A 26220-nucleotide genomic window follows, 5' to 3' on the forward strand; every position below is an offset into this window, starting at 1 on the left:
CTCTCTTCCTCTCTTTCTCTCTCTGTCTCTCTCTCAGGAAGCCTTCTGGAAGACATATTCTGGTATTTGAGTCAGCCCTCTGTCCGTTCTGTCTCTATATAAAAGCCAGTTAGATTCAGCCTGAAGTCCCAAAAACATGTTATTAGGCCCAACCACAGACGGCATCTTGTTTCAGTTTGTCTGCTGAAATATAAGGGAAATAACAGACTATAGCCTACAGAGTAATTGTTATTTAGAAAAATGTTACAGACAAAACATGACATTTTCACATCATGAAATATCAGCTGATAATAAAGGCTTTGTAAAAGAAGAAAAATAGAAAAGTCACTCAGCTCAGTCCATAACATTCAGGTTAGTGCCTTAAAACAAATTCACTAATTGTGTTCTATAGACCTTTTCAACTTAACAACATAAACATTCTAAATTGCCCCTAGCTTACTTCCTGTTGCAGTGTTTGCTAATACAATAGTTGACAGGAAATAAACTTGAATTCAAATGAATTCAGGTGAAACCGTCTATTTGTTAGGAACTATTGTTTTGTGTGTGTGTGTGTGTGTGTGTGTGTGTCCATGTGTCCATGTGTGTGTGTATATATATGTGTATGCGCGCACGTGTGTGTGTGTGTAGCAGTGGATCACTGTGCCTCCTCCCCCTGTAAGAGCGGAGCGACGTGCTCTCCTCAGACGAACAGTTACATCTGCATCTGCCCCCCTGGCATGACCGGACGCCACTGTGACAAAGGTGAGAGTCATGTGACCGGCTGGCGTCCAATCACATGCTTTATCCTTACTGGTGGCTGGAATGGTTGCTTTTTGTTAGGCTCTAAACCAGAGGTTTTCAAAGTGAGAGGTGGGCCTCCCCAGGGGCGCTCCAAGCTGTTTCAGGGGAGGCTCAGTGAATGGAAGTGAAAAAATATTACAGTACATTAGTTATTATTTGTTATCAAAAGGAGATCAGATAGAATAGCCTAAATGTGTGTGATTTGGTTAAAGAGATAGTTCAGAGAGACAGTAGTTTGGGGGAATTTGACTGTTTCCCCCACTTTCCCAGAGTCAGAAACTAATAAATGTCATCAGACAGGCATTTATTTATGTATTTGGTGTAGTCTGAAGTATGTCAAACAGCAATAGAGCTCAACAGTCACGTGACATTTCTTGCCCCGGAAGTGAGTTTTCCCATTCATTTTCTCCATAGACATTTCAAAAAACCTTATAAGACCCGGATAGAGATTTTGGCACACATCCCAAATTCTTCGCAGGGGTCATATTAGTCAGTTGAGATATTCTCTCCTAACTGAAGTGCATACATTTCTGAGCCAGGTCCTCTACTACTATTGTTCAAATTCCTAATTGTCAGTTCAACTCTAGATGAGACAAAAGTTCTAACTTTGCTTTAAGTCCATAAAGTTTAAGTTAATAAATATATGGCAATTCCTGTGTGTTAGTTCTATGGCAATTAGTTGCCATTGTGAACAATCTGTAGTTACAACAGTTTATGCTAATCTATGCATATTTAATGATCTATTGCCTAAATTATTATTATTATTTATTTTTAGAAAAAGTGTAATACAAAAATTTTTTATTTTAATATTCTGGTAGAAATTCACGGGGATATCTTTTAAGGAGGGGGAAATCCCATTCACTCGGAAAAAAAAAGAAAAAAATAGCCATTTTGGCCATTTTGGGGCTTTCGTCGCGGATAGAGATTTTGGCACACATCACGGGCCCTATTCTCCCACAGGCCTTCGGCGCTAAAACGGGCCTTAACCGCAAAAAAACGTGCCTTGCGCCTGTTTTGGGACGATATCAATATGGCTTTACGCTGCCAAATGCGCTTTAGGCCGAATGGGCGTGGCGCAGTCCCAGAATGGGCGAGACTAGGCGTGTCGGCGCTAAATACCGGCCTACTGATATCTTCCGACCTGGCGTACATTTAGCGCTTTGCGCTTTTGAAAAGCAGGCCTATTCAGTGCGCGGAGCGCTCCCCTCTGGCTCTCTCCCTCCCCTCTGGCTCTCTCCTCTGTCACCCTTCTCTGTGTCACTCTCTCCCTCTCTCCTCAGTCCCCAGCATGCAATTGGGTACTCCATTTCGCTACTAAATAGCAACCAAATGAGGCGAAATAGATATAAAAGGTTGATCTAAAATAATGTGTAATGGTAACACAGCCTGCAATTGTAGAACATTTCAATATTGGACCAAATAAAACATCGAAATTAAAACACCACCCTAAGTGAAACATATATGTCCTCCTGGGCCTATATATATCCCTTGTCGATTTAACGTGATTTAGATAAGTGACAGCGGAACGCGCTTCCTACTGTCATCTGCTATACTGTGATGTCCGCTCCAATAACTTGGCCCTACTTCACATTTAGTTTTACAATAAAAACACATTTATGCAATGACTTTACATAATGTAGGGTATATTTATGTGCATCATCCTTCCTGCAGCAGGCGAGAGAAAATGATATCTTTCTGGACAAACTTTCACCAATCTAATAGGCTATATTTTTCTAGCTGATGCATTTAGAACATTCTTTTCACTTTGATCTTGCTATAGTGTAGCGTATTTACATGCTTGCAGTATTTAAACTGCAGTTAGATTGGTTTGAGAAGCATAATAATATGGAATAATAGCCTATATGGAGACAGACAGACTGGATGAAGGGAGGGGGGGGGGGGCAGAGCGCTTGGCTTCTGTCTGGTTTTGCTGGACGAGTGGAATTGGAGCTTAAAAGGCAAGCGTGCGATTCGTTTATTGCACTCATCCAATGAGCATGACGGTGCATAATTTTACGCTTAAAAGGCGTGGTTGTAATGCTTTAGGCTGCGTCTAGCGCCAAGACCAAGATATCAAGTGCGCTGGTCCACGCCCACTGCGCCAGGCGCTCGGCGTAGAAACTAGGCCGATGCAACGATAGGGGCCCACAAGTTGTTCGCAGGGGTCATATTAGTGTATAACAGTTGAGATATTCTCTCCTAAATTAAGCACATACACTAGACTAGACTTCATTGTTTTCTTGTTGGTTGTTGCTAATGAATTTGCTGTTGTAATAATGATGAAGTCAACTGTAATTCTGTGTGTGTGTGTGTGTGTGTGTGTGTGTGTGTGTGTGTGTGTGTGTGTGTGTGTGTGTGTGTGTGTGTGTGTGTGTGTGTGTCCACAGCGCTGCGTCGCTCTCATGGCTGTTCCTATAGGAACGGAGGATGTGAGCATTTCTGCAGAGACCCAGTGGACCTGGCTCACCGCTGTCACTGCGCCCCGGGGTACCGCCTTGCCCCCGACAACAGCAGCTGTCGCTCACACGGTCAGAGCCACAACTACATCTCCCAGGGTGCTTTGGGGTTCCACAGGGTGACAGACAAGTCTGGAGTCACTTACACCCCATTTACACCTGGTTTTTAAATGCGACCTGTATCCAGTTATCTGGATAATGAAAAACACATGTTAATGTAAGGTGTAAATGTGTTGTGATCTGATCAGAATGTGATCAGATCTGCCTGACATCATCTGGAGGTTGTCTGTCTGGCTCACATTGTGACACAAGCAGAGTGGGAATTTCGTCATTTTAGGGGCAAGGCCATTTGGCCTTTGGCGTCGCACGTTTTTTAGGGCACAAAGGCCACATGCCAGGACACAAAGACCATTGTTCTATTGACATTGTGAATCGATTCACTGCTGTCTGACAGCCAGGAAGAATCAAGTTAAAATAATCGGTCTTCCGAGAGTGGAACCATACTGACATAAATTTGAATTGTTGTCCCTGATTGGTACAGAGACTGTATGAGGGGATGGCATGCTGACTGTTTCCTGTTTCTCTGCTCCAGTTCGGTTTCCCTGTGGAAAAACCGTGGAACGGATCACACCCAGGATCGTGAATGGATACGTCTGTCCCAGAGGACAGTGTCCCTGGCAGGTATGCTGCTGCACACTCAGTCACAGCGAGGTCGAGGCGGTACATGCTACATAAAACCAAACAGGTGCTACATGCTACATACATGAAATCAAACCAGTGGTACATGCTACATACATGAAATCAAACCAGTGGTACATGGTATATACATGAAACAAGAGAGGCGGTACATGCTAGAGACATTTGTGTTTTTGTATATCTAGCCTGGCAGATCGGTCATGTTCATGATCAGACTCTATTTCTGTCTATGGGAATTGGCTGGTTCAAAGTTCAACTTTGTTTATTTATTTAGTCCTTTATCACATGCATGCATGCACAAAGCACACAGAGGCTGGTGAAGCTGTACCAATGAAGCTACTTCTAAGATTGAATTCACCACAAGGTAAATGTGCCAGTGTTAGGGCGGTAGATTCCCTGCCTACCAACACCAGGGCCGCAGATACACGCCCTCGTGTTACCTCCGGCTTGGCTGGTGTCTGCGGGTGGGAAGCCGGATTAAGGGTATGTGTCCTGGTCGCTGCACTAGCGCCTCCTCTGGTCAGTCGGGGCGTCTGTTCGGGGCAGAAGGGAACTGGTGAGAATAGCGTGATTCTCCCACGTGCTACGTCCTGCCGGTGAAGCTCCCTGCTGTCAGGTGAAAATAAGTAGCTGGCAACTGTGCATGTGTCGGAGGAAGCATGGTGCTAGTCTACGGCTCTCCCCAGATCAGCAGAGGGTGGAGCAGTGACCGGGGCAGCAGGGGGAAATTGGCCAAGCACAATTGGGGAGAAACTGGTTTACTAGCCTGGTAAACCATCCTTTACTAGCCTGGTAAACCATCCTTTACTAGCCTGGTAAACATCCTTTACTAGCCTGGTAAACATCCTTTACTAGCCTGGTAAACATCCTTTACTAGCCTGGTAAACATCCTTTACTAGCCTGGTAAACATCCTTTACTAGCCTGGTAAACCCTCCTTTACTAGCCTGGTAAACATCCTTTACTAGCCTGGTAAACCATCCTTTACTAGTCTGGTAAACCCTCCTTTACTAGCCTGGTAAACATCCTTTACTAGCCTGGTAAACATCCTTTACTAGCCTGGTAAACATCCTTTACTAGTCTGGTAAACCATCCTTTACTAGCCTGGTAAACATATTTTACTAGCCTGGTAAACCATCCTTTACTAGCCTGGTAAACATCCTTTACTAGCCTGGTAAACCATCCTTTACTAGCCTGGTAAACATCCTTTACTAGCCTGGTAAACATCCTTTACTAGCCTGGTAAACATCCTTTACTAGCCTGGTAAACCATCCTTTACTAGCCTGGTAAACCATCCTTTACTAGCCTGGTAAACATCCTTTACTAGCCTGGTAAACATCCTTTACTAGCCTGGTAAACATCCTTTACTAGCCTGGTAAACCATCTTTTACTAGCCTGGTAAACATCCTTTACTAGCCTGGTAAACATCCTTTACTAGCCTGGTAAACATCCTTTACTAGCCTGGTAAACCATCTTTTACTAGCCTGGTAAACCATCTTTTACTAGCCTGGTAAACCATCCTTTACTAGCCTGGTAAACCATCCTTTACTAGCCTGGTAAACCATCTTTTACTAGCCTGGTAAACCATCTTTTACTAGCCTGGTAAACATCCTTTACTAGCCTGGTAAACATCCTTTACTAGCCTGGTAAACCATCCTTTACTAGCCTGGTAAACATCCTTTACTAGCCTGGTAAACCCTCCTTTACTAGCCTGGTAAACATCCTTTACTAGCCTGGTAAACATCCTTTACTAGCCTGGTAAACCATCTTTTACTAGCCTGGTAAACCATCTTTTACTAGCCTGGTAAACATCCTTTACTAGCCTGGTAAACATCCTTTACTAGCCTGGTAAACCATCTTTTACTAGCCTGGTAAACCATCTTTTACTAGCCTGGTAAACATCCTTTACTAGCCTGGTAAACCATCCTTTACTAGCCTGGTAAACATCCTTTACTAGCCTGGTAAACCCTCCTTTACTAGCCTGGTAAACATCCTTTACTAGCCTGGTAAACATCCTTTACTAGCCTGGTAAACATCCTTTACTAGCCTGGTAAACCATCCTTTACTAGCCTGGTAAACCATCCTTTACTAGCCTGGTAAACCATCTTTTACTAGCCTGGTAAACATCCTTTACTAGCCTGGTAAACCATCCTTTACTAGCCTGGTAAACCATCCTTTACTAGCCTGGTAAACATCCTTTACTAGCCTGGTAAACCATCCTTTACTAGCCTGGTAAACATCCTTTACTAGCCTGGTAAACCCTCCTTTACTAGCCTGGTAAACCATCCTTTACTAGCCTGGTAAACCATCCTTTACTAGCCTGGTAAACATCCTTTACTAGCCTGGTAAACATCCTTTACTAGCCTGGTAAACATCCTTTACTAGCCTGGTAAACCATCCTTTACTAGCCTGGTAAACATCCTTTACTAGCCTGGTAAACCATCCTTTACTAGCCTGGTAAACATCCTTTACTAGCCTGGTAAACCATCCTTTACTAGCCTGGTAAACCATCCTTTACTAGCCTGGTAAACCATCCTTTACTAGCCTGGTAAACCCTCCTTTACTAGCCTGGTAAACCATCCTTTACTAGCCTGGTAAACATCCTTTACTAGCCTGGTAAACATCCTTTACTAGCCTGGTAAACATATTTTACTAGCCTGGTAAACATCCTTTACTAGCCTGGTAAACATCCTTTACTAGCCTGGTAAAACATCCTTTACTAGCCTGGTAAACATCCTTTACTAGCCTGGTAAACCCTCCTTTACTAGCCTGGTAAACCATCCTTTACTAGCCTGGTAAACATCCTTTACTAGCCTGGTAAACCATCGTTTACTAGCCTGGTAAACCATCTTTTACTAGCCTGGTAAACATCCTTTACTAGCCTGGTAAACATCCTTTACTAGCCTGGTAAACCATCTTTTACTAGCCTGGTAAACATCTTTTACTAGCCTGGTAAACCATTCGATCAAGTGAACTCACATTTGTTTCGTTTTGCGCCAATTAGTGCCTCCTGAGCAGATTTATCATTATTTTATTTTCATTTCATTTCTATTTTTGTAATTTCGTACTTGGCCAATTTCACCCTGCTGCCCTGGTGGCTGCTCCACACCCTCTGCTGATCTGGAGAGAGCCATAGACTAGCACCATGCTTCCTCCAACACATGCACCTGACGGTGGGGAGCTTCACCGGCAGGACGTAGCACGTGTTAGGATCATGCTATTCCCACCAGTTCCCTTCTTACATTTGTCCATTTTCCCATGTCACTCAACTACCCCCTGTAGGGGTACGCACGCTTACCCCAGTTTGGGAACCACTGACTTAAAGGATAAGACTGATGTTTCTTTATGCATTGCAACAAATCTTATGAAAATAACATTCAACAGTTGTCTTGAGCGCAACATTGAGCCTCTCCGAACTCTAACCACGCCCCCAAGGCTCTGCTGAACTCTAACCCCTAACCCTGCCCCCTAGGCTCTGCTGCTTGAAGGTTTGGAGTATAAGTGTGGTGCAATCATCCTGTCTGCACAGTGGATGCTGACAGCAGCTCACTGTGTCTGGACCAAACACACCAACCGCTTCCAGATCACTGTGGGTAAGAGAGAGCACAGAGACTCTACTTTTGTCTACTTACTCAACACTTAATAACCAACAGTTACCCAACAAACCTCAAACAGACTCGCTCACTCACTCATCCTCTGAGCCGTCTGGCACTTGAGGTGATGGCAATAAGGGATCTCTACTTGGCTCTATCTGCTGCTGCTGCTCTGGGGGCTGTATCCAGAGTTAGTCCTTTGCCTTTCAACTCTTTTATAATTGTTCTGCACCAGGTTTCTTTGGGTCGTCCACGGTTTCTTTTCCCCTGGGATGTCCAGCTGTTCTAGGTAGTGAGTTGGGTGGCATGTGAAGAACATGTACATCTCCTTCGGCATACCTGAATTGTCTCTTGCATGGTCACTGTTCCTGTCCTGTTCCAAATATCTTTATTCGGGATAGTGTTTGGCCAGAAGATTTTGAGGATTTGTCTCAAGCACTTGGTCTGGAACACCTCCAATTTTTGTTCAATCACGGCGGTGGTCTTCCAGCACTCTGAGCCGTACAGGACATTGCTCTTGAAGATCCTGTTCTTTGTGTGGATGCTGAGGCTGCTAGATCTCCGGATGGGTTTCTTCCTCATAACCTGCGTATTCTTACCATTGACCTGGAGTCCAATGGTACTTACTGGCTGTCACTGAGGTTCCCTGTCTTCTGCTGGATGTCTTGGTGCTTGCTTGACAGTAGCACCAGGTCGTCCGCATAGTCCAGGTCCCCCAAGATTGAGTTCAGGGTCCATTGGATGCCCTGTCGCTTTCCCTGGGTGGTGTTTCACATCATGCAGTCGATGGCCAGAGAGAACAGTATTGGTGATAAGCTCCCCACATGATCTGTGGTAAAACAGCTCTGCGCCCACTGTGCCGATGTTTTCTGTGGGGAGAGCGGTGCCTCTCAACTAGGCAGCAGCACTACCCTTGGCATCGCGGACCGCTTGAATTTGCCACATTGCGCTACACTCAAAGTTCAAATTGTTTAAACTCTGACCTACTTACCGCTGATCTTTTTCTGCTCTACGTCACGGTAATAAAATTGGGTTATTGCTAGTGCTATTACAGATGTTGCCTGTTTCCAAGGGCACTATTATATTGCTGCCGCAGCAGTAAGTGTTTTTTTTTGCTGCTAGTTCAGTGAGTTTTGGTCATAGAGTCATCAGACTAATACCACTGCAATCTGTGGATTCTCTGCTTTCATTTGGCATCTTGTTGGACTCTTAGGGGCCATGTCTACAGGAAGCGTTTTCTTCAGGTCACAGTGCTTCGGAAATCATGTCCAGTGCGCTTCCAAAGTGTACAAACACACATCGCACGTGGAGCGCTTATTTGTTGCTGTTAAAAAAGTGCAAATGATGAGCATTGCTCTTCTCCAAAAGTTAAAATTTTCTCTGGTTGAGGCAGCCAGTAACCTTGCTTGCAAGATGGATAACCTCGCGAGATCAAAAGAGATTCTCTCGACGTATCCATCTTGTCATGCACAGGCAGTTAAGATGATTGGTCGAACCATGCCGGCCCGACCAATCAGCGGCAGCCGTAGGCGGGCTCAGGCTCGTCTGGGCAAGTAGTGGGTACATGGTCTTTGTAGTTCTTTTCACTCGTCAACATGGCTGCCGCCGCGGAAGTGACAGGCAGTCTGAATGAAATTGAATGTAACGTTCTCAATTCTATGTATTAAATTCTAAAAAACGACCCTCAACATTTGGGAAGGCTAAGCCACACAACTAGTTCGTTATAATCTAACTAAATGCTTCGAAGGTGACTTTACGACCGTGAGGACTCAATCAATGAATACCACGGAAATCAGGGCACAGGCACCTTCGGCGATCTGATTGGTTGAAGTTAACACCCACCAGCGGTGATAGACAGATGGGTCATCCAGTCACCTGCCAAGTAGCTTGGAAAAAGTGCCCGCCTCCGTCAGCGGGTCTGGTTACTGCATTCCCAGATCGACTGGTTTAGTGAAACTATGTGGAGCTATACCGTCCATCTGGCAGCGTCAGGTTAGGCAGCCAGAGCACTCCGCCCAAAAACACTAGCCATCAAGAGCACTTAAATGCCAGGTGCGGTGTTGGGAAATGGAGCGCACCCGGTGCATTCTTACCATGCATCGAGAATGAATTGCAGAAAGGTGCTGGTAGCTCAATTAACCGCTCCCTGTGGACACACCGCTTACTGGTGCAAACAAACAGAAAAGATCCAACCATTACCGCGACCACTGTGGCAGTACTTTTATGGCAGTACTGCCCTTGGCAGCAGGAAACATCTGTACAAGACAATATGGACTGGGGTTAGATGTTTAGCATGCTCATTTCAGTAGATATCTCTGCAACACGTATAGTCAAAACTGTTATTTCTTAACATTCTATTGATCATTTTAGTTCATTTTTGAATATTTTAAACATAAATTCTAGCATAGAATGTGAAAGCAAATTACTTTAATAAATTGTTTTTACTCTACTTTTTCTTGTTTTATTTTGGTTAATTACTTTTAAACGGTAACTCTCTGTGAAGGAGAACATGACCGTGATGTCATAGAAGGCACTGAGCAGACCAGGCAAGTTGTCCAGGTGCTAATCCACCCACGGTACAACCACTCCACCTCCGACTGTGACCTGGCTCTTCTGAAGCTCCGGTCCCCGATGAAGCTGAGCCCAGACGTCGTGCCCGTGTGCCTCCCTGCTGCCGACGGCTCAATGGGCCGCACACTGGCCACTGTCCGCTTGTCCACCGTGAGCGGCTGGGGCCGCCTGGCTGAGTCCGGACGAACCAGCCGCTTCCTCCAGAGGCTGGAGATCCCACGGGTACCATTGCAGGAGTGCCGCATCCACACGAAGGTTATTATAGTTCTGTAGTTTTCATTAGTTTTTTTTTTTTTTTTCAATTTCAATTTCAGCTTTGGTTTAATTGGTTTTTAAATGTTTGCTAGTTTAGCTTCTTTTTTTATCTTCAGCATCCACACAAAATATAAGCTTACATGTATTAAATAAATTGACAAAGATGAAAGCTAAAGACATTTTCTCTATACCATCTTGATTAAGACACCACTCATGCAAAGAGCCCTTCACAAGATGGAATAAACATAATACAACACTTGAAATATCCAAAAAGCACCTTTAAGTGATCACTCCAAAGACCCAGCAGCGCTTCCACTCCATTGTCTTTACATTTTCTCTATAATTATAGTTTATTTTTATTTCACTTTGTAAATACACAATACAGTTTCCATTACTTTTTTGTAAAGCCTTGTTTTAATTTTATTTCAGTTAACAATTTAATTATAGTTTATTTTTATTTCACTTTGTAAATACACAATACAGTTTCCATTACTTTCTTTTGTAAAGCCTTGTTTTAATTTTATTTCAGCTAACAATTTAATTATAGTTTATTTTTATTTCACTTTGTAAATACACAATACAGTTTCCGTTACTTTTTTTGTAAAGCCTTGTTTTAATTTTATTTCAGTTAACAATTTTTTTTTCAAACCTAGTTTATTCCATTAGTTCTCCTTAATAATAATACCCTTGTCACACCCAGCTGAACGTGACGAGGAACATGCTGTGTGCGGGCGTGCGGGCGGGCGGCCAGGACGCGTGTCAGGGTGACAGCGGCGGGCCGCTGGTCACACGCTACAAACGCACCTGGTTCCTGACAGGTGTGGTCAGCTGGGGGAAGGGCTGCGCCAATCGGGACCTGTACGGGATCTACACCCGAGTCAGCAACTTCCTGGACTGGATCCACCGCACCATGGCCACAGGCTGAGGGGGGGAGGAGGGGTGCTGGTGGTTGTGGTGGTGGGGGGGTACGATCCCTCCAGTATTTCGCAGTTTGTTTGTTTTTTGTGATTGTTGCGATCGAAAATGTTTGATTTTGCATTGGCTTTTCGCAAAAATTGCAATTCAATTTGCAAAGTTGTATGTGATTTTTGCAAAATTATATTTATGTGATTTTTTGCTAAATAAATTGCGGCAACTGGCAAAAATTGCAAGTGGAGGATTTTTTTTTCTTTCTCCCCTAACTACTACCTAATGGCAACTTTTCCACACAAAAAAGAAAAGAAAAAAGCAATGCAAATTGCGGGAACTGACAAAAATTGCAAATGGAAGAACCTGTTTTGCTGTTTTCACAGATAATTTGCTGGAATTTTGAAAAATGTCAAGACCCGCAAATATTGTGGAGATTGGTTGAATTTGCATTAATTATTATAATTTCCTGAAGGGACTAGCTAGGGCTGGGTATCGTTAAAAAACATACAATATCAGTACCAATACCATGTACCCTTAAAGTGATGCCAATACCAATACAGTAGGGATACTTTTTTTTCTACTTCACCACCACTGACTGTATGGGTTGTAGCTGCTGTTGTGGACTAGTGGGCCAATCACATGTCTCATTATATTGAAGAATGCTTGCAGTGATTGGCTGTGAACAAAACCATACAAATAGTCTGTTTTTTCTTTTTTTTTCTTTTCTTTTTTTTTTTAGATCTGTGTAAAAATGGTTGAATGCAGATATTGTTTGACTGGAGAAGTTTCCACAATACTTGGTACTGGATTATTTCAGTCAATATGAATACCGATACCCAGCCCTATAGGGGTACCAGCCCTACACCTAAACCTCAAAGCCTTGTATCTTTCTTTTAAAGCCATTCAAGGAGGGCAATTAATCTGCTAAATAATACATTTGATTCTAAACTGCTGATTTAAAAATTGTTCAATGTGGATTAAAATTCTGGATCTTGTTGGCAGTAATTACAGGGCCAGAGGGTTTATTTAAAACACTGACATGTTAATGTATGTAGTTATTGAAAAATGTTATGATGAATAGAGTAGGAAAGGGTACAGAATATTTGCATTGTAAAATGTAAATACATGAGTGTCAATGAAAAAACATTAACTTTAAGCTGTCCATTGTAAACATTTCATTACATTTTAATTTATAGTCACAGGCAGCTTGATAATGTAGTGCATTATTATGTCGAGTAAAACTGGGTACTGAGTTTGAGTTTTCTGAAAAACATAGTCTGTAATTTGTCATTTGAGACAGATTGATACTGGCTTGATATCCTGCAATTACAGAAGTTGGGTTTACTTCAACCACTGAAAAGTTCATGTTTGTAATTTGTATTACTGCAAAGTGTTGACTGTGAATGGGTTTGGTGAAAATAAAGATTGAAAGGAAAGACTGAAGTAGAGTTTATTCTCTGTCAGTGTTTACAAGTGCAGGATATGAATGGGCCTGCAGCTGGATTCCTTCTTAACTCGAGTATTGAAACTGTTATGTAAACACCTTAGCTTATCTCCATATCTTACTGGAGGTGATAATCAGAGTAACAGCACCTGGTAACAGCCCAGTCTCTAGAATAGAATGTTGGCATGTTACGTTTCTGCAAACCCCGGAAATGTCGAATGGCATCGTTTGTGATGTGAACCAACAATATATTGCATAGATATGTGTAATGTACCTACAATGTAATAGTAATATAATAGTCTGGCAGTCGTGTAAATAACAACAGTCTGCTATTGAAATACCATGGTGGAAAGTAGGGCATTGTGGTCGGGGTGGTGGATGGGCGTAAGCGTTTGCCTCTAACTCGGAGACTGTAGTTTGATTCCAGTGTCTTCAAAGTCTACATTTCACATTTTTCTTATTTAACCATAACCCAAACCAAACAATAACCAAGTTGTTTTAGTTGGGTAACGTTTTCAAATTTAATGTTGGAAATGTAGCAACGTTAACAGACATTTTCGAATGTATGTTGGAAATGCTCCTGTATACAGTATTTGGAGGACTTGTTGAAATGTTGAATTGTATTTTTGCTTCACAAACGTTGAGATTCAACGTATCCATGGTTTGCAGAAACATAAAATGGCAACATTTTATTCTGGCGACCTCAATCACATGTATTGAATACAAACTAAAAGTAGGCTACAAGTACAAAACAAAGCGACTCCATTATGAGTAAATTAACTTGTCTATGGGTGACATTTTGTCAGAGTGGGTATTCCCATTGGTAACATGTGATAAGTTCAGGAGTGGGGGGTGCAGACTTTGCACCCGTGGGTGCAGAGAGGACACTAGCGCTCCGGGGACCTTCTGATGATACACAATGTGGCTCACAGTCTTCTGCCTCGTCTGCTCCTTCTGCAGCTGCCAGCCGGCCTCAGGTGAGACTACTGAGTTGAGAAAATGATACTGTCATGCTGAGGGTTACTGCAGTAGAGGCAAAATGACCTGTGTCAAAATACTGTAGAATACTATTTACAAGAGGATGTTATTATCTCCGCCAGGAGATTATGAGATTGTCGCTGTGATGTTTCTCATACGATGAGGATGATTCAGAGTTCAAATTACATTCTTTCTTCAAAAAAGTTAAAATCCTTCACTGCTAATAATGGCTTTACAACTGGCCTAGCCTCGCTGCGAGACTAGTTTGGCTGGTCATATCTCCACTCTGGGCTATAGCGGGGGGGGGAAATGCTCCGTTATCGTTACAACCATCCACTGAAAGTACCAGGCAGGCCTGCTTTATTGCACAATCCAAATCTTCGCCAAAACTTGCCATTTTCAGCGTGTAGCAATTAATGAGCTAGCATTGTTGTTGTTTCACAGCGGAGGAGGCATTTGAGAGCGACCATAGGCTGCAGGGAGCGGAAAGGAAATCCATAATGGTCGGAGCGTGTCAGAGCCAATGGAAGAGCTTGAAGGGAGCGGAAATAGATTTTCTTCCACTGCCGAATGAAATGGTCGGCACCAGTGGCAGAGCTTAGACCCGCAGCCTGCTTCCAGGCTGTCAGACTACAACTGGCCAACCACCAGATTCTGATGCAAAGCTTATGGAGAGTTGATTAAATTGGTTGAGATGTAGGCCTATGTGATTTAGAGTGCTTTCAGACATAATAGCCTACCTTCTGGCAGCCATATGATGATCAGCTCTGTGACAGCTGACTGGGTTTCTGTCATACAGTTCATTTCTGATTAATTACTGATCTGATTGATAGTGTTTAGATAATGTCAGCTTGTTAGCCAGCTTACTTATCTCAGCTGACCATCGCTGTCTTTTTGTTAGCAAATTATTATTCTGATTAGCACAATAGCTAATTTAGTAGCAGCTAGCGTTAAGATGTTGACATTAAAGGAACACTCTGCCCATTTTCAACCAGCTTTGTATCATTAGAACATCAGTAGTATATCAGAAAACTGTAAACTGTTTTGAAGTCTGTCATTTAATTTGACAGTTATTGAGTGTTAAAGTGTGGACCAGTGACATCACTGGTCCACACTAACTCAAATTAATAACTCATTAACTCAAATTAACTCTCAATAACTGTCAAACTAGATGAATGATGAATAGTTTGACAGTTATTGAGAGTTGATTTGAGTTAATGAGTTATTAATTTGAGTTAGTGTGGACCAGTGATGTCACTGGTCCACACTTTAACACTCAATAACTGTCAAATTAAATGACAGACTTCAAAACCGTTTACAGTTTTCTGATATAGCTACTACTGATGTTCTAATGATACAAAGCTGGTTGAAAATGGGCGGAGTGTTCCTTTAACATCAGTGTGGGTTTGTTGGCTAGTTAGCTTGCTAACAGTTTGTTAAGTTTGAGCTGACTCTTCTCAAGCTACAGCGCGTAGCCTATCCTGTGTCCGTTTGGAACATACATGTGGCGTTAATTTGGATAGGACGTACACGACCGACATGACAAATGGACACAGGATGCGCCTGTGAATACAAATTACAAATAGCCTACAAAAGCAATTATAGAGTGCCAAAGTCACGTCTTTTTCCGGGTTTGGCATCTATTAATTTTCCATTAGACATTTAGTAAATTACTTGGTCAAACAAGTGATTCCTATTCAGAATCAGGAGAGACCATAGAACATTCCACTTGAACTCAAAAAGAGTTAAATGTTTCATGGTCTCTCCTGTTCTAGCCTAAATGTAGCTGAATCACTTAGTTTGACCAAGTAAAACTATTTTTATAAGCATTTTATGAAACGTTTATGGAGAAATAAATGGGGAATGGAACCTCTTAGGTCCCATGCCGAACCTGGAAGAGGGCGTGACTTCAGCACTGCATCTCCAGCCTAACCTTCTCTCTCCGCTCAGAGTTCCTGGCTAGTAGTAATACTACTAGCCTGTATTGTATTGTATTGTATTGTATTGTATTATAGTGGTGTTGGTCTCCTCTGCCCTGCAGTGTTTGTGGATGAGCAGCAAGCCCACGGTGTGCTGCGGGTTCGAACCCGCAGGTATAACTCCGGCTGGCTGGAGGAGCTGCAGAAAGGAGACCTGAGGAGGGAGTGTCTAGAGGAGACATGCTCCTACGAGGAGGCCCGGGAGGTGTTTGAGCACACAGAGACCACGGTCAGCAAAACAAACACACCCTGTCTGTCTGTCTGTCTGTCTATCTGCTTGCCTGCCTGTCTGTCTGTCTGTCTGGAGGAGAGATGCTCCTACGAGGAGGCCCAGGAGGTGTTCGAGTACACAGAGACCACGGTCAGCAAAACAAACACACCCAACAGGATGTGTTTCTTTCTGAACATCCACCATCTTCATGGAGAAGTTATGTAATGTGAAAGTAGGGATCAAATGATTACCGGTTTAATGATAAGCCATAATAAAATTTCTGATGGTTAGTATTACCAATTCAAATTTTCTCTCTAACCTTTATTCAATTATCATTAAAACCGTGTTTGATTACAGCGCTTTGAAAAACCCGACAAATATTGTCCATCATCACCAAATTTAGCAACAGTCTGCCAGACGCAGCCTGCGCACCTGCGTCTAACTGGTTGTCAATAAAAACTTGGTGAAATGTTTTCAGTGAGTGTACAGTATCAGTATACTTTTGGAACATTTTCAGCATATTTTAACAATGCCGTGATAATACTGATAACATGATCATTTTCATACCTTTTCATCTCTATGTAAAACTATCAAATTTAATATGAAATTTAAGAATGTTTCTTACAAATGCGTAATCGAAATCATCCTTATTTATATATTAAAGGTGCTGTAAGTGATGTTTTTGTGTTAAATAGGCCTAAAACAGCTCTATATTCCGTTAGGGATTACTATTATAGAGTGTCTGTTCTATGACATGAGTCCCACAGTGCTTCTGTTCTGCTGCACAGAGCAGAGAAAGTTTCAGGGTTGCCACCACCTTTTATCCAATCAGGAGGCAAGACTCCACACAGAGGCGGGCTTCTGTGCACATCCACAAATGGGAGGGGGACTGCTCACTGATGTTTGAAAAACGAAACCTAAGAATCCAGTCAAACTGGGCAAATCGCTGACAGCACCTTTTAAAAAATGATTAATTGTTATGGTTTATGGTTAAATCAATTTCTGATTTTATTTGTCCATAATCCCACTATTCAGTCTATGTTGCTCTAGGTTCTTACATAAACCAAATATTGTTTTATTAATTTGCGACTGAATGTGCTGACACTGCAAAATGTCTTCCCGCAGGATGAGTTTTGGAGGACGTACAATGGTAAGCAGTCACACACTTTCATACTTTACCATTCCATCGATGTCTAATACGAATACAAAGGAATCAGAACAATAGTTTGACAGTTAACAGTGAGCGACTCTATGTGAAACGCCTGTCATTGCAACTGGCATTATGGTACGTTTCCACAGGATTCGTCATTTCAATGCTTCCCATTCCGTTTCTATGTAAACAGCTGTGCAATGCATTCTGGTAGCGCCGCAGTGCATTTTAAGAGACGAGGCGTCACGTTTCACCGCTCCACATTTGCATAAAGTTGAAGTCTAGGCTACTTTATGTAAACCAGGTGAAGCAGCTGAAGCAGCACGATCCTTCGCGAGAAATGATGCCTAGCTTTACTGTTGCATTCCAAAATGTGGACGACACACCTTGCTGCACAGGACCAAGAGAAATGCTTCTGACATTGCTCTGTGCATTGTTCTCTACGTTTCAATCAATCAATATCCTTTATTTTACCAGGTAAAAAAAACTCATTGAGATTAAAACCTCTTTTCCAGCTCGCGACCTGGGCAAAACGGCAGCATAAAGACAGTTACATCAATACACACAAACATAATATAAACAGATAAAATACAGTGAGTCACACTCGGGGAAACAATAGTGAGGTTACACCGCAGGGCAATCACAAGAGCCAAGAGAACTCGTTTCTCTGTCTTTTAAGATTGACTTGAATTCCCCCAGAGTTATAAGATTTGTCCTTCTGCACATCATTCCATATAGAGGTGTCAGAAAATGTAAAAGCCTTTTTACCCAGTTCATTTCTGACTCTCGGGACCTGCATCTGAATGATGTCCTGAGAGCGCAGGCCATAATGGCTGAGGTTTCTACACATATGTAAACAAAGATGTAGGAAGAAGCCCAAGAATAGATTTATAGATAAAAGTCAGCCAGTGAGAGAGTCTACGGACAGATAGAGATGGACAATTTGCAACAGCATACAAAGTGCAAAGCAAAGTGCAAAGCACAGTGGTAGGCTACACCGTGTCCAGTTTCTTTAAGTACTGGTCAGGAGCATTCCTTAAAAGCAGATCTCCATAATCCAACAAGGGTAGAAAAGTTGTCGTGATCAAGTGTTTCCTGACTTGAGATGAGAAACACGATTTATTTCTAAAAAAAGAAACCTAATTTAAGTTTCAGCTTAGAAACAAGTTTAACAATATGAGATTTAAAAGACAAGTTCTCATCAATTAAAATGCCTAAGTATTTTTAAGATGTGACCATTTCAATTTCAACGTTTCTCGTATGTGTTCTCCTTGCATTGAATCAGAATCAGAAAAACTTTATTGATCCCCGAGGGGAAATTGGGTAATGCTTGCTCACACTGAGGTAGGGGAGAATATAAACATAGAGTCATTATAAGAATAGGAATAGACTAGAAAACACCAGTGTATGTCGAGTAAGGCTATGGCCCTCTGTCATTGGGAAACTCCACTCAAGGACAAAGTACTTGACAAAAATATCTAAATTCCTGCCTGGACAAGAAGACCATGAGACTTTTAGCTATGTCCTTATCAATGTCACTATGACTACAACTGTATACAGTGGTTTAAAAAAAAAGCTCCTGTAGCGGACTTGAAACTTCCTAATCTAAAAAGCAAGGTGGGGAGAAGTACATTCCTCTACACGGGGGGAGAGGAGTGGAACAAGATCCCGAACGAAATTAAGACTGCAAATTCTTTGAGCGGTTTTAAGACCCTTCTGAAAAAAATCCTACTCAGTAAGCTAGAGTAGTGTGCGGAGCCTTTTGTCTAATTTGTTTCTGAACCTTTATTGCTTGTATTCTCTCGTTTTTTCTATATTCTTGACTGATCAATTGCTCCATATGTTGCTCCTTGTGTTGCTCCATACATTGCTCCCTGCCCTACATTGCTCCCTGTCTTGCCTGTATAAAGCATCTCCCCCTCAGTTCCAAAGAGCTGTGACTCGAACCCGTGTCAGAACGGTGGCAGCTGCTCCAGCCAGGACGCCTCCTACACCTGCTTCTGCTCCCCCGACTTCGGTGGACAAAACTGTGAGCTGGGTGAGCAAACTCAATGCTGCTTCTCACATCGTACACCTCACATTCTCTCCATCACAAACTCAATGCTGCTTCTCACATGGTACACCTCACATTCTCTCCATCGCATGCATTTCATTTATGGATTGGTGGCAATAGTTTCAACCAGTTGCTTACTTGTTTCATACGCCCTCTTCCGGGTTCAGCATGGGACCTAAGAGATTTCATTCCCCCTTCATTTTCCGATAGACGTTTCTTAAAATCATGCATTTCACACACACAAAAGCATACTTTTTTTGGACTCTGATCTGAGGGGATACTGCCTACTACTACTGCCTACTGAATATAACTGAATTGCTTGGTTTGATGAAGTAAAGTAAGGATTTTAAGAAACGTCTATGGGAAAATGAATGGGGATGAAATCTCGTAGGCCCCATGCCGAACCCGGAAGAGGTGCGTATGCTTACTGAATATTGACGTCCAAATGGAGTACTGGAGTACTCATGCCCATTGGGTTTGGGGTTTAGTTTCTTAGTTTTTTTAAACACAATATCTTGGATGCCACTGATGGTATTTGGATGAAAATGAGTCCTGTTGTAACAGAGTTGGTGTTTTGTCTCCAGAATACCAGGCGGTCCCAGACTCCTGCCTGCTGGAGAACGGAGGCTGTGAGCACTTCTGCCAGGAAGAGGAGGGCCGAGGACGCAATTGCTCCTGTGCAGACGGCTACTTCTTGGATGTCGATGGGCTGAGCTGCCGGGCTCAAGGTGGGAGGAGTTTGATAAAGAGCTGATGATGCATTCACAGCACAGAGAGAAAGACCGTAAAAATGACCTTTCTGCTAGGAAATACATTTCAGATCAGCTTTCAGATGGTAAATAGGCCTATTACGGAAAATACACTTCACTCTGCTTTCACTGTTACTGTAGTTACATGAAACTTGGTACAGATGTGTATCTGGGCATACTGGACACCATGGTGTGCACATACATTTCTGACTGACATCTGGGATTTTTTTCTTTTTCTTTTTTGAAGAACAAAAATAAATTGGTGAAACTCACCTTCTTTTAACCCTTTTGAAAGACTTTAAAACAGGTTTTTGGATATGATTGAAAGAGGGAGGCTGTGTTCGCACGATCTAGCAAGTCCACCACCAATGGAAAACATTGCATTTTTATTTTATTTTAAATAAAATACTATTTTATCAATTTTTTAAGGAAGGGGGTAGGAAAAAGGGGCCATAGGGATAGGAAGCTGGTAGAGAGTGGGGATTCAATGGGTGGGTACGAGGAGTGGCTGGGGGGTTATGGGTGGTGGGGGTGCGGGGCAAGGAAGCGGGGGGGGAGGGAAAAGGGGCCATAGGGGGAGTAGCTAGGGGGGTGGGGGTGGTGTCATGAAGCTGAACATCCAGACCACTGCACCGTGTGCTTAAAGGTTTGTGCTTGTTTAGAATAACGGCGAAAACTGGGATATTTTGTGCATGTGAATGGTGATCTTCTTCTTCTTCTCTCCCTCAGAGCCGATCGCCTGTGGCATGGTTCCTGTCCTGCAGGGGGCAGACAACTCACAGCAGCTTGACCCTCGCTCCCGCATCGTCGGAGGAAACGAGTGTCCCAAAGGTCACTGTCCCTGGCAGGTAAAGCACAGGATGGGGTGCTTAAAGGGCCAGTTCACCTGTTTATTTTTAAAGTCTCAGTTAAAGGTCACTGTCCCTGGCAGGTAAAGCACAGGATGGGGCGCTTAAAGGGCCAGTTCACCTGTTTATTTTTAAAGTCTCAGTTAAAGGTCACTGTCCCTGGCAGGTAAAGCACAGGATGGGGCGCTTAAAGGGCCAGTTCACCTGTTTATTATTAAAGTCTGCTCTCAGTAAAAGGTCACTGTCCCTGACAGGTATGGGACGGGACGAGTGTCCCAAAGGTCACTGGCAGGTACGGGAGGCGTCGGGGCGCTTAAAGGGCCCAAAGGTCACTGTCTCTGGCAGGTACGGGACAGGACAGAGCGCTTAAAGGGCCAGTCCACCTGTTTATTATTCAAGTCTGCTCTCAGTTCTTTAACTTACACTCCATCCACAGGCTGTTCTCTCGGTTTCGGTCATCATGATATTTCATAAATAACAATATCATGTGTCAAATTATTGATTTCCCAGTGGCTCACCTGGTACTGTAGAGCGTGTACTAGTAGCACTAAGGCTCAGTCCTTCGTGTGGCTGACCCGGCTTTCGAATCCGACCCGTGGTCCTTTGCCACATTTCATCCCCTCTCTTTCGTCACCTTTCATGTATATCTATTGTCCTATCAATAAAGGCAAAAATGCCCCCCAAAAAATTATCTACCGGTATGTCAGGTTTTATTTTGCAATAATATAAGCCTGTCACTGTCTGTCTGTCTGTTGTGCCGGTCAGGTGCTGCTGGTGTATAAGGGGAAAGGCTTCTGTGGAGGAGTGATCTATAAGCCCACCTGGGTCCTCACAGCCTCTCACTGCCTGGAAGACATTCGGGAAATTCAGCTGCTAAAGGTGGTTGCAGGTACAAAACCCCACTTCCACAGAGGAGGAAACCCTTGAGCCAACTTCAAGTGACATGATACATGTACCCTGAGTTTGAACCTTTCTCTGCCTCCTGCGTGATTTTCAAATGTGGACTTCTGAGTGGGGGGGGGGGGGGGGGGGTTGGTTCTGCCAATAGATTGTTGGCTCAACATAGCACTCTAAAGTGTCCATCTGAAACTGTGAGGAAGCTTCTCTGTGCTTACTTTCATGAGAAGATTCTTATCCCGGAGGAGGCTGTACTCATTCTCATTCACTGTTTGTACTTATACCTACAAAAGTAATGCACTATATATTTACCCAATTTCATCAACCAGTGATATATGCATCAGGTGCCTTAAATAAAGTGGTCGTATACATTTGCCTTGGATGCTGGAGACCGGGGTTCGAGAATCACATTTTTTAACAAAGGTTCCTTTTTAACCATGACTAAACCCTAACCCTTTACTTGCCTAAACCAACCTTTGGGCTTTCCTCGCTATGTTCTGCTCTCGCGAACATCTCTCGTTATGTTCTAACAGTTTGTTAGAACAATCGAAAATCTTGCTCGTAGTTACTTTAACGACATTATAATGATACAAAGTGGGTTGATAATCGGTAAAGCCATCCTTTAAGAGACTGGAGCAGACAGGAGGACAGTACGATGCACATGTATTTGAAAATGTCTGACCTGACTGTGTTTGGTCAGGTGAGCACAACACGGAGGTGGATGAAGGCACAGAGCAGGAGATCCAGGTGTCTCAGATGTTCAGTCACGAGGACTACGTGTCTCGCACCGCCGACAATGACCTGGCCCTGTTGCGCCTGGCGTCGCCCATCACCCTAACACCCTACGCTGTCCCAGCCTGCCTGCCCACACGCCCGCTGGCCGAGAGAGAGCTGTGGGCCGTCAACATGCACACGGTCAGTACGGACACTTTTATTCTACTTTAATAGTTGTAAACCACAGAAGACAATCCACAAATGTCTACCATGATCCACAAATATTTCAATATCTACAAAAATACGGAGTGATTAATATGCAAACAGGCTACTCTGTAAAAGACTATTTTAATTTCACATATTACAAATGTAAATTGTTTCACCACGAAAGTACATGTAAACTGAGATTTACCCATTTGTGGATATGATGCTTTCGGGTTTTATTGACAGATTTGGGACATAACACCATGGGGATATCCACTGCGTAACTGCGCGGCAGCCCTTTGGTGTGTTTCCAATTTTCGTTAGTTTCTAATGGTTTATCTATATTGAATCCAAACTGGGTCATCCTCCAATTCTCTCCCTCTCTCTCCCCTCTTTCGTTCTCTCCCCTCTCTCTCTCTCTCTCTCTCTCTCTCTCCCCCTCTCTCGCTCTCCCCATCTCTCTTTTCTCTCTTGCCCTCTCTCTCTCACTCTGTCCCTCTGCTTGCCCACTCAGCAAGAAGGAAGCTGCTGTCACAGACGTGATGCGGTGGCTTTTAAGAGGGATGGACATGATCACACCTGTGAATACTTTTGGGCATACGCCTATATGTAATTAGGGCTTTGTGCGGCGCTATTCGGGTGCAAAACAGGCACAAAACAGGCGATAGAGAAATGCCTCGGGATCCCCTACTCAGAGCTGGCTAATGTGGCCAGGGAAAGGGAAGTTTGGGGTCCCCTGCTGAAACTGCTACCTCTGCGAGCCGACCCTGGATAAGTGGTTGAAGATGGATGGATGGATTACAACTGTTAAAGTCCAATAAAACCTTCCACAGGTCGGTTGTCTCGGTAGTGTAGCAGTAGATTCCCTGCCTACCAACGTGAAGGGCGCAGGTTTGCATCCTCGTGTTAGCTCCGGCTTAATCTGGCAACCCATCGGTTAAACAAAACAAACAAAAAATTCTCTAACCTCTGGGCGCAGCCCCGTTTCAATGTGGTGCAACAGGAACTCAAGAGGCGCGGTCGGCAGCGGAAGAAAATCCCTTTCCGCTCCCTGCAAGCTCTGCTATTGGCTCCAACGGACCGGCTCTGCCCATTCATGCATTTCTTTTCCGCTCCCTGCGTGTCGCTCTCAAATACGTCCGTCGCTATGAAACAACAATAACAACTCTAGCTTGTTGCTAATAGCAAGTAGCAACTTGCTATACGCTGAAAAGTTCACTTCATTTTGATCGGGTAAAGCGCAGCATGCGTGCGAGCGCTGTTATACCCCTTTTGATGGAACCTGCCGACAGATTTTCGATGCAAGTCGAAACTACAGTCTGTCTCGAGAGATTACCTCCGGCTTGGTCGGGCATCCATACATGGCTGGTGTCTGCGGGGGGGAAGCCGTATTGAGGGTATTTGTCCTGGTTGCTGCACTAGCGCCTCCTCTGGTCGGTCAGGACACCTGTTTGGGGTGGAAGGGAACGTCCTACCGCACATGTCTCCGACGAACTGCACATGTCTCGGACGAAGCATGGTGCTAGTCTCGGCTCTCCCCAGATTGGCAGAGGGTGGAGCAGCGACCAGGGCAGCAGGGGGGGAAATTGCCCAACTACAATTGGGGAGAAATCTGAAAAAAAAACATTTAAAAAAAACCTTCCACAGGTCAGCGGCTGGGGCAGGCGCAGCGAGAACGGGCCGACTTCGCACCTCCTCCGGCGCCTGGAGGTGCCACGGATCCGGACGCAGGAGTGTGTGGAGCAGAGCGGGGTGCAGCTGACCCACAACATGTTCTGTGCCGGCTACATCGAGGGCCGACAGGTAGGCTATGTTGAGCCCAATAATCTGATGAAATGAGTATCTAGTACAGATAATGTACTTTTTACGTCTATGAGTATCATTCGAGTAGCTACAATGTGTAAATATATGTAGGCTGCTGATTAGGGCTGGGTATCGTAAAAAAAAAAGATAATACCAGCAGTTAACTTGTTTGGCATCAGTACCCCCTTTCCCTGATTTCTGAATCAAAGTGCCCCCCTTTACCCGACTACAAAAGTTTGCTTAGAAAACTGCAAGAAAAAATTATAGCATAGGCTACCAGTATGATGCAATGAACGAATGAATGAATGTTAACCCACCTTTTGAAGAATATAACATTACAAAATAAGAAATGGAGTGAAAGAGTTGCAATTAGTGCCTCCTGAGCAGATTTATTTTAATGTTTCATTTAGATTTATTCTGACATTTTTCCATTTTCCCCTTTCTCTCAAGTACCCCTTGCAGTACCTCCATGTACCCCTAGGGGTACACATACCCCAATTTGGGAACCACTGCATTAAAGTAATTACCGATACAAATAGAGTACTTCATTCGATACCTTTTTTGCCATAGCCTACTTTGAACAGTTTGGTGCATCTTGGCACGCTGAACAACCAACAACAACAACAAACATAAGCCACACCCACTTTCAGTTTCAACCCGGACCGACTTTCGATTTAAGGCACGCACCCCTCCGAGTATACGGATACGAATTTAGTTCAGGGATGTCAAACATACGGACCGGGTGCCAGACCCGGCGCACCAAAGGGTCCAATCCGGCCCACAGGGTGACTTTGCAAAGTGTAAAAGTTGCATCGAAAAGTCCTTAAATCCAATGTGATGCACATGTGAAAGCTAAGAGGTACCAGGTTTCAGGAGCAAGCAAATATCTTCTCTGTATTCGTCAGTAGATGTTTGTTCTCGTCAATTGTAATGCACAGTTACAGACAGTAGATTTGATCATTTGTTTGATGGTACAGTAGCTGAGATAACCCTACGTGAAAAAGTGTTGAAATGTATCTGTAATTATTTACACCAGGACTTTTCATAGTCTGACACTGCGGGCCTCCCTCGGACAAAGCCGAGGGATATAAATAGGTATAACTGAAGGTATTTATTTGCATTTAATCTATTCTATGTGATCTCCTTTTGACAACTAATTTAATAACTCCCCAGAAACTGTTTGGAGCCCCGCTGGGAAGCCCCACCGCGCCCCACTTTGAAAACCTCTGCTTTACACTAAAAGAAATGGCAAAATGTTGAGGTTTAGTTATAGGTTATTATTGATTGAACTAAAATGAGTTTGACACCCCTGGTTCAGTTGGTTAAACAGATATAGATAATGGTGTACTCGACAGGACTCCTGTAAGGGCGACAGTGGAGGGCCCCTGGTGACCCACTACAAGAAGACAGTGTTCCTGCTGGGCATCGTGAGCTGGGGGAAGGGCTGTGCCCGGCCGGGTAACTATGGCATCTACACCCGCCTGGCCAACTACCTGGACTGGATCCACAACCGAACCGCAACAGACCAGCCCACCAACCACACAGAGGCATTGGCACACAACCTGACAACCTGAATGCATGGCCTACATACGAGGAATTAGTAGTGTGCTGTCCAATATATACAAATATACATGTAGATGAATAGGAGTGTTAAGTAGGCATTAAATATATACAATATATACAAATATACATGTAGATGAATAGGAGTGTTAAGTAGGTGTCGTCTCCAGGCAGGTCGATGTGTGGGCAGTATCTCAAAAAATCATGAAGAAGAAGCAGGCGGAGGCAGATGTTTTCAGGTCTCAATCGAACAGGGTTTATTCAAATGAAAACTTCAACATACAAAAGGACAAGGTGACTTCTAGCAGGTAATCACCGAGAGAAAAATAAACTAAGTCTTGAGAGAGTTTTAGAAAAGCCTAAGAGGAGAAT

At 43.5% G+C, this 26220-nt stretch overlaps 2 protein-coding genes across 2 annotated transcripts in view; both read left to right on the forward strand.

The window, feature by feature from the left end:
* LOC310773289 (coagulation factor VII-like) overlaps positions 1-11274 on the forward strand; it is a gene marked incomplete at both ends in the record, with an annotated part of 12365 nt that extends 1091 nt beyond the window's left edge. The window contains 6 exons of the mRNA XM_083633170.1: positions 38-62; positions 3199-3335; positions 3829-3917; positions 7403-7523; positions 10027-10349; positions 11050-11274. Of these exons, the coding sequence (XP_083489296.1) occupies positions 38-62; positions 3199-3335; positions 3829-3917; positions 7403-7523; positions 10027-10349; positions 11050-11274 (920 nt within the window). The remainder of the gene's footprint in view (positions 1-37; positions 63-3198; positions 3336-3828; positions 3918-7402; positions 7524-10026; positions 10350-11049) is intronic.
* Positions 11275-13621: 2347 nt separating this feature from the next.
* Positions 13622-25862, forward strand: LOC310773290 (coagulation factor VII-like; the record flags this gene model as incomplete). The annotated part of the gene is made up of 10 exons (XM_083633171.1): positions 13622-13679; positions 15722-15888; positions 16996-17020; positions 18945-19058; positions 19658-19801; positions 20552-20670; positions 21436-21559; positions 22268-22482; positions 24133-24288; positions 25644-25862. 10 exons carry the CDS (start codon positions 13622-13624, stop codon positions 25860-25862), a joined length of 1341 nt encoding a protein of 446 aa, XP_083489297.1.
* Between the last annotated feature and the right edge of the window lie 358 nt (positions 25863-26220).

This window comes from Poromitra crassiceps (genome assembly GCF_964638095.1).
Source record: "Poromitra crassiceps genome assembly, chromosome: 3".
In the NCBI taxonomy this organism is placed as follows: domain Eukaryota; kingdom Metazoa; phylum Chordata; class Actinopteri; order Beryciformes; family Melamphaidae; genus Poromitra; species Poromitra crassiceps.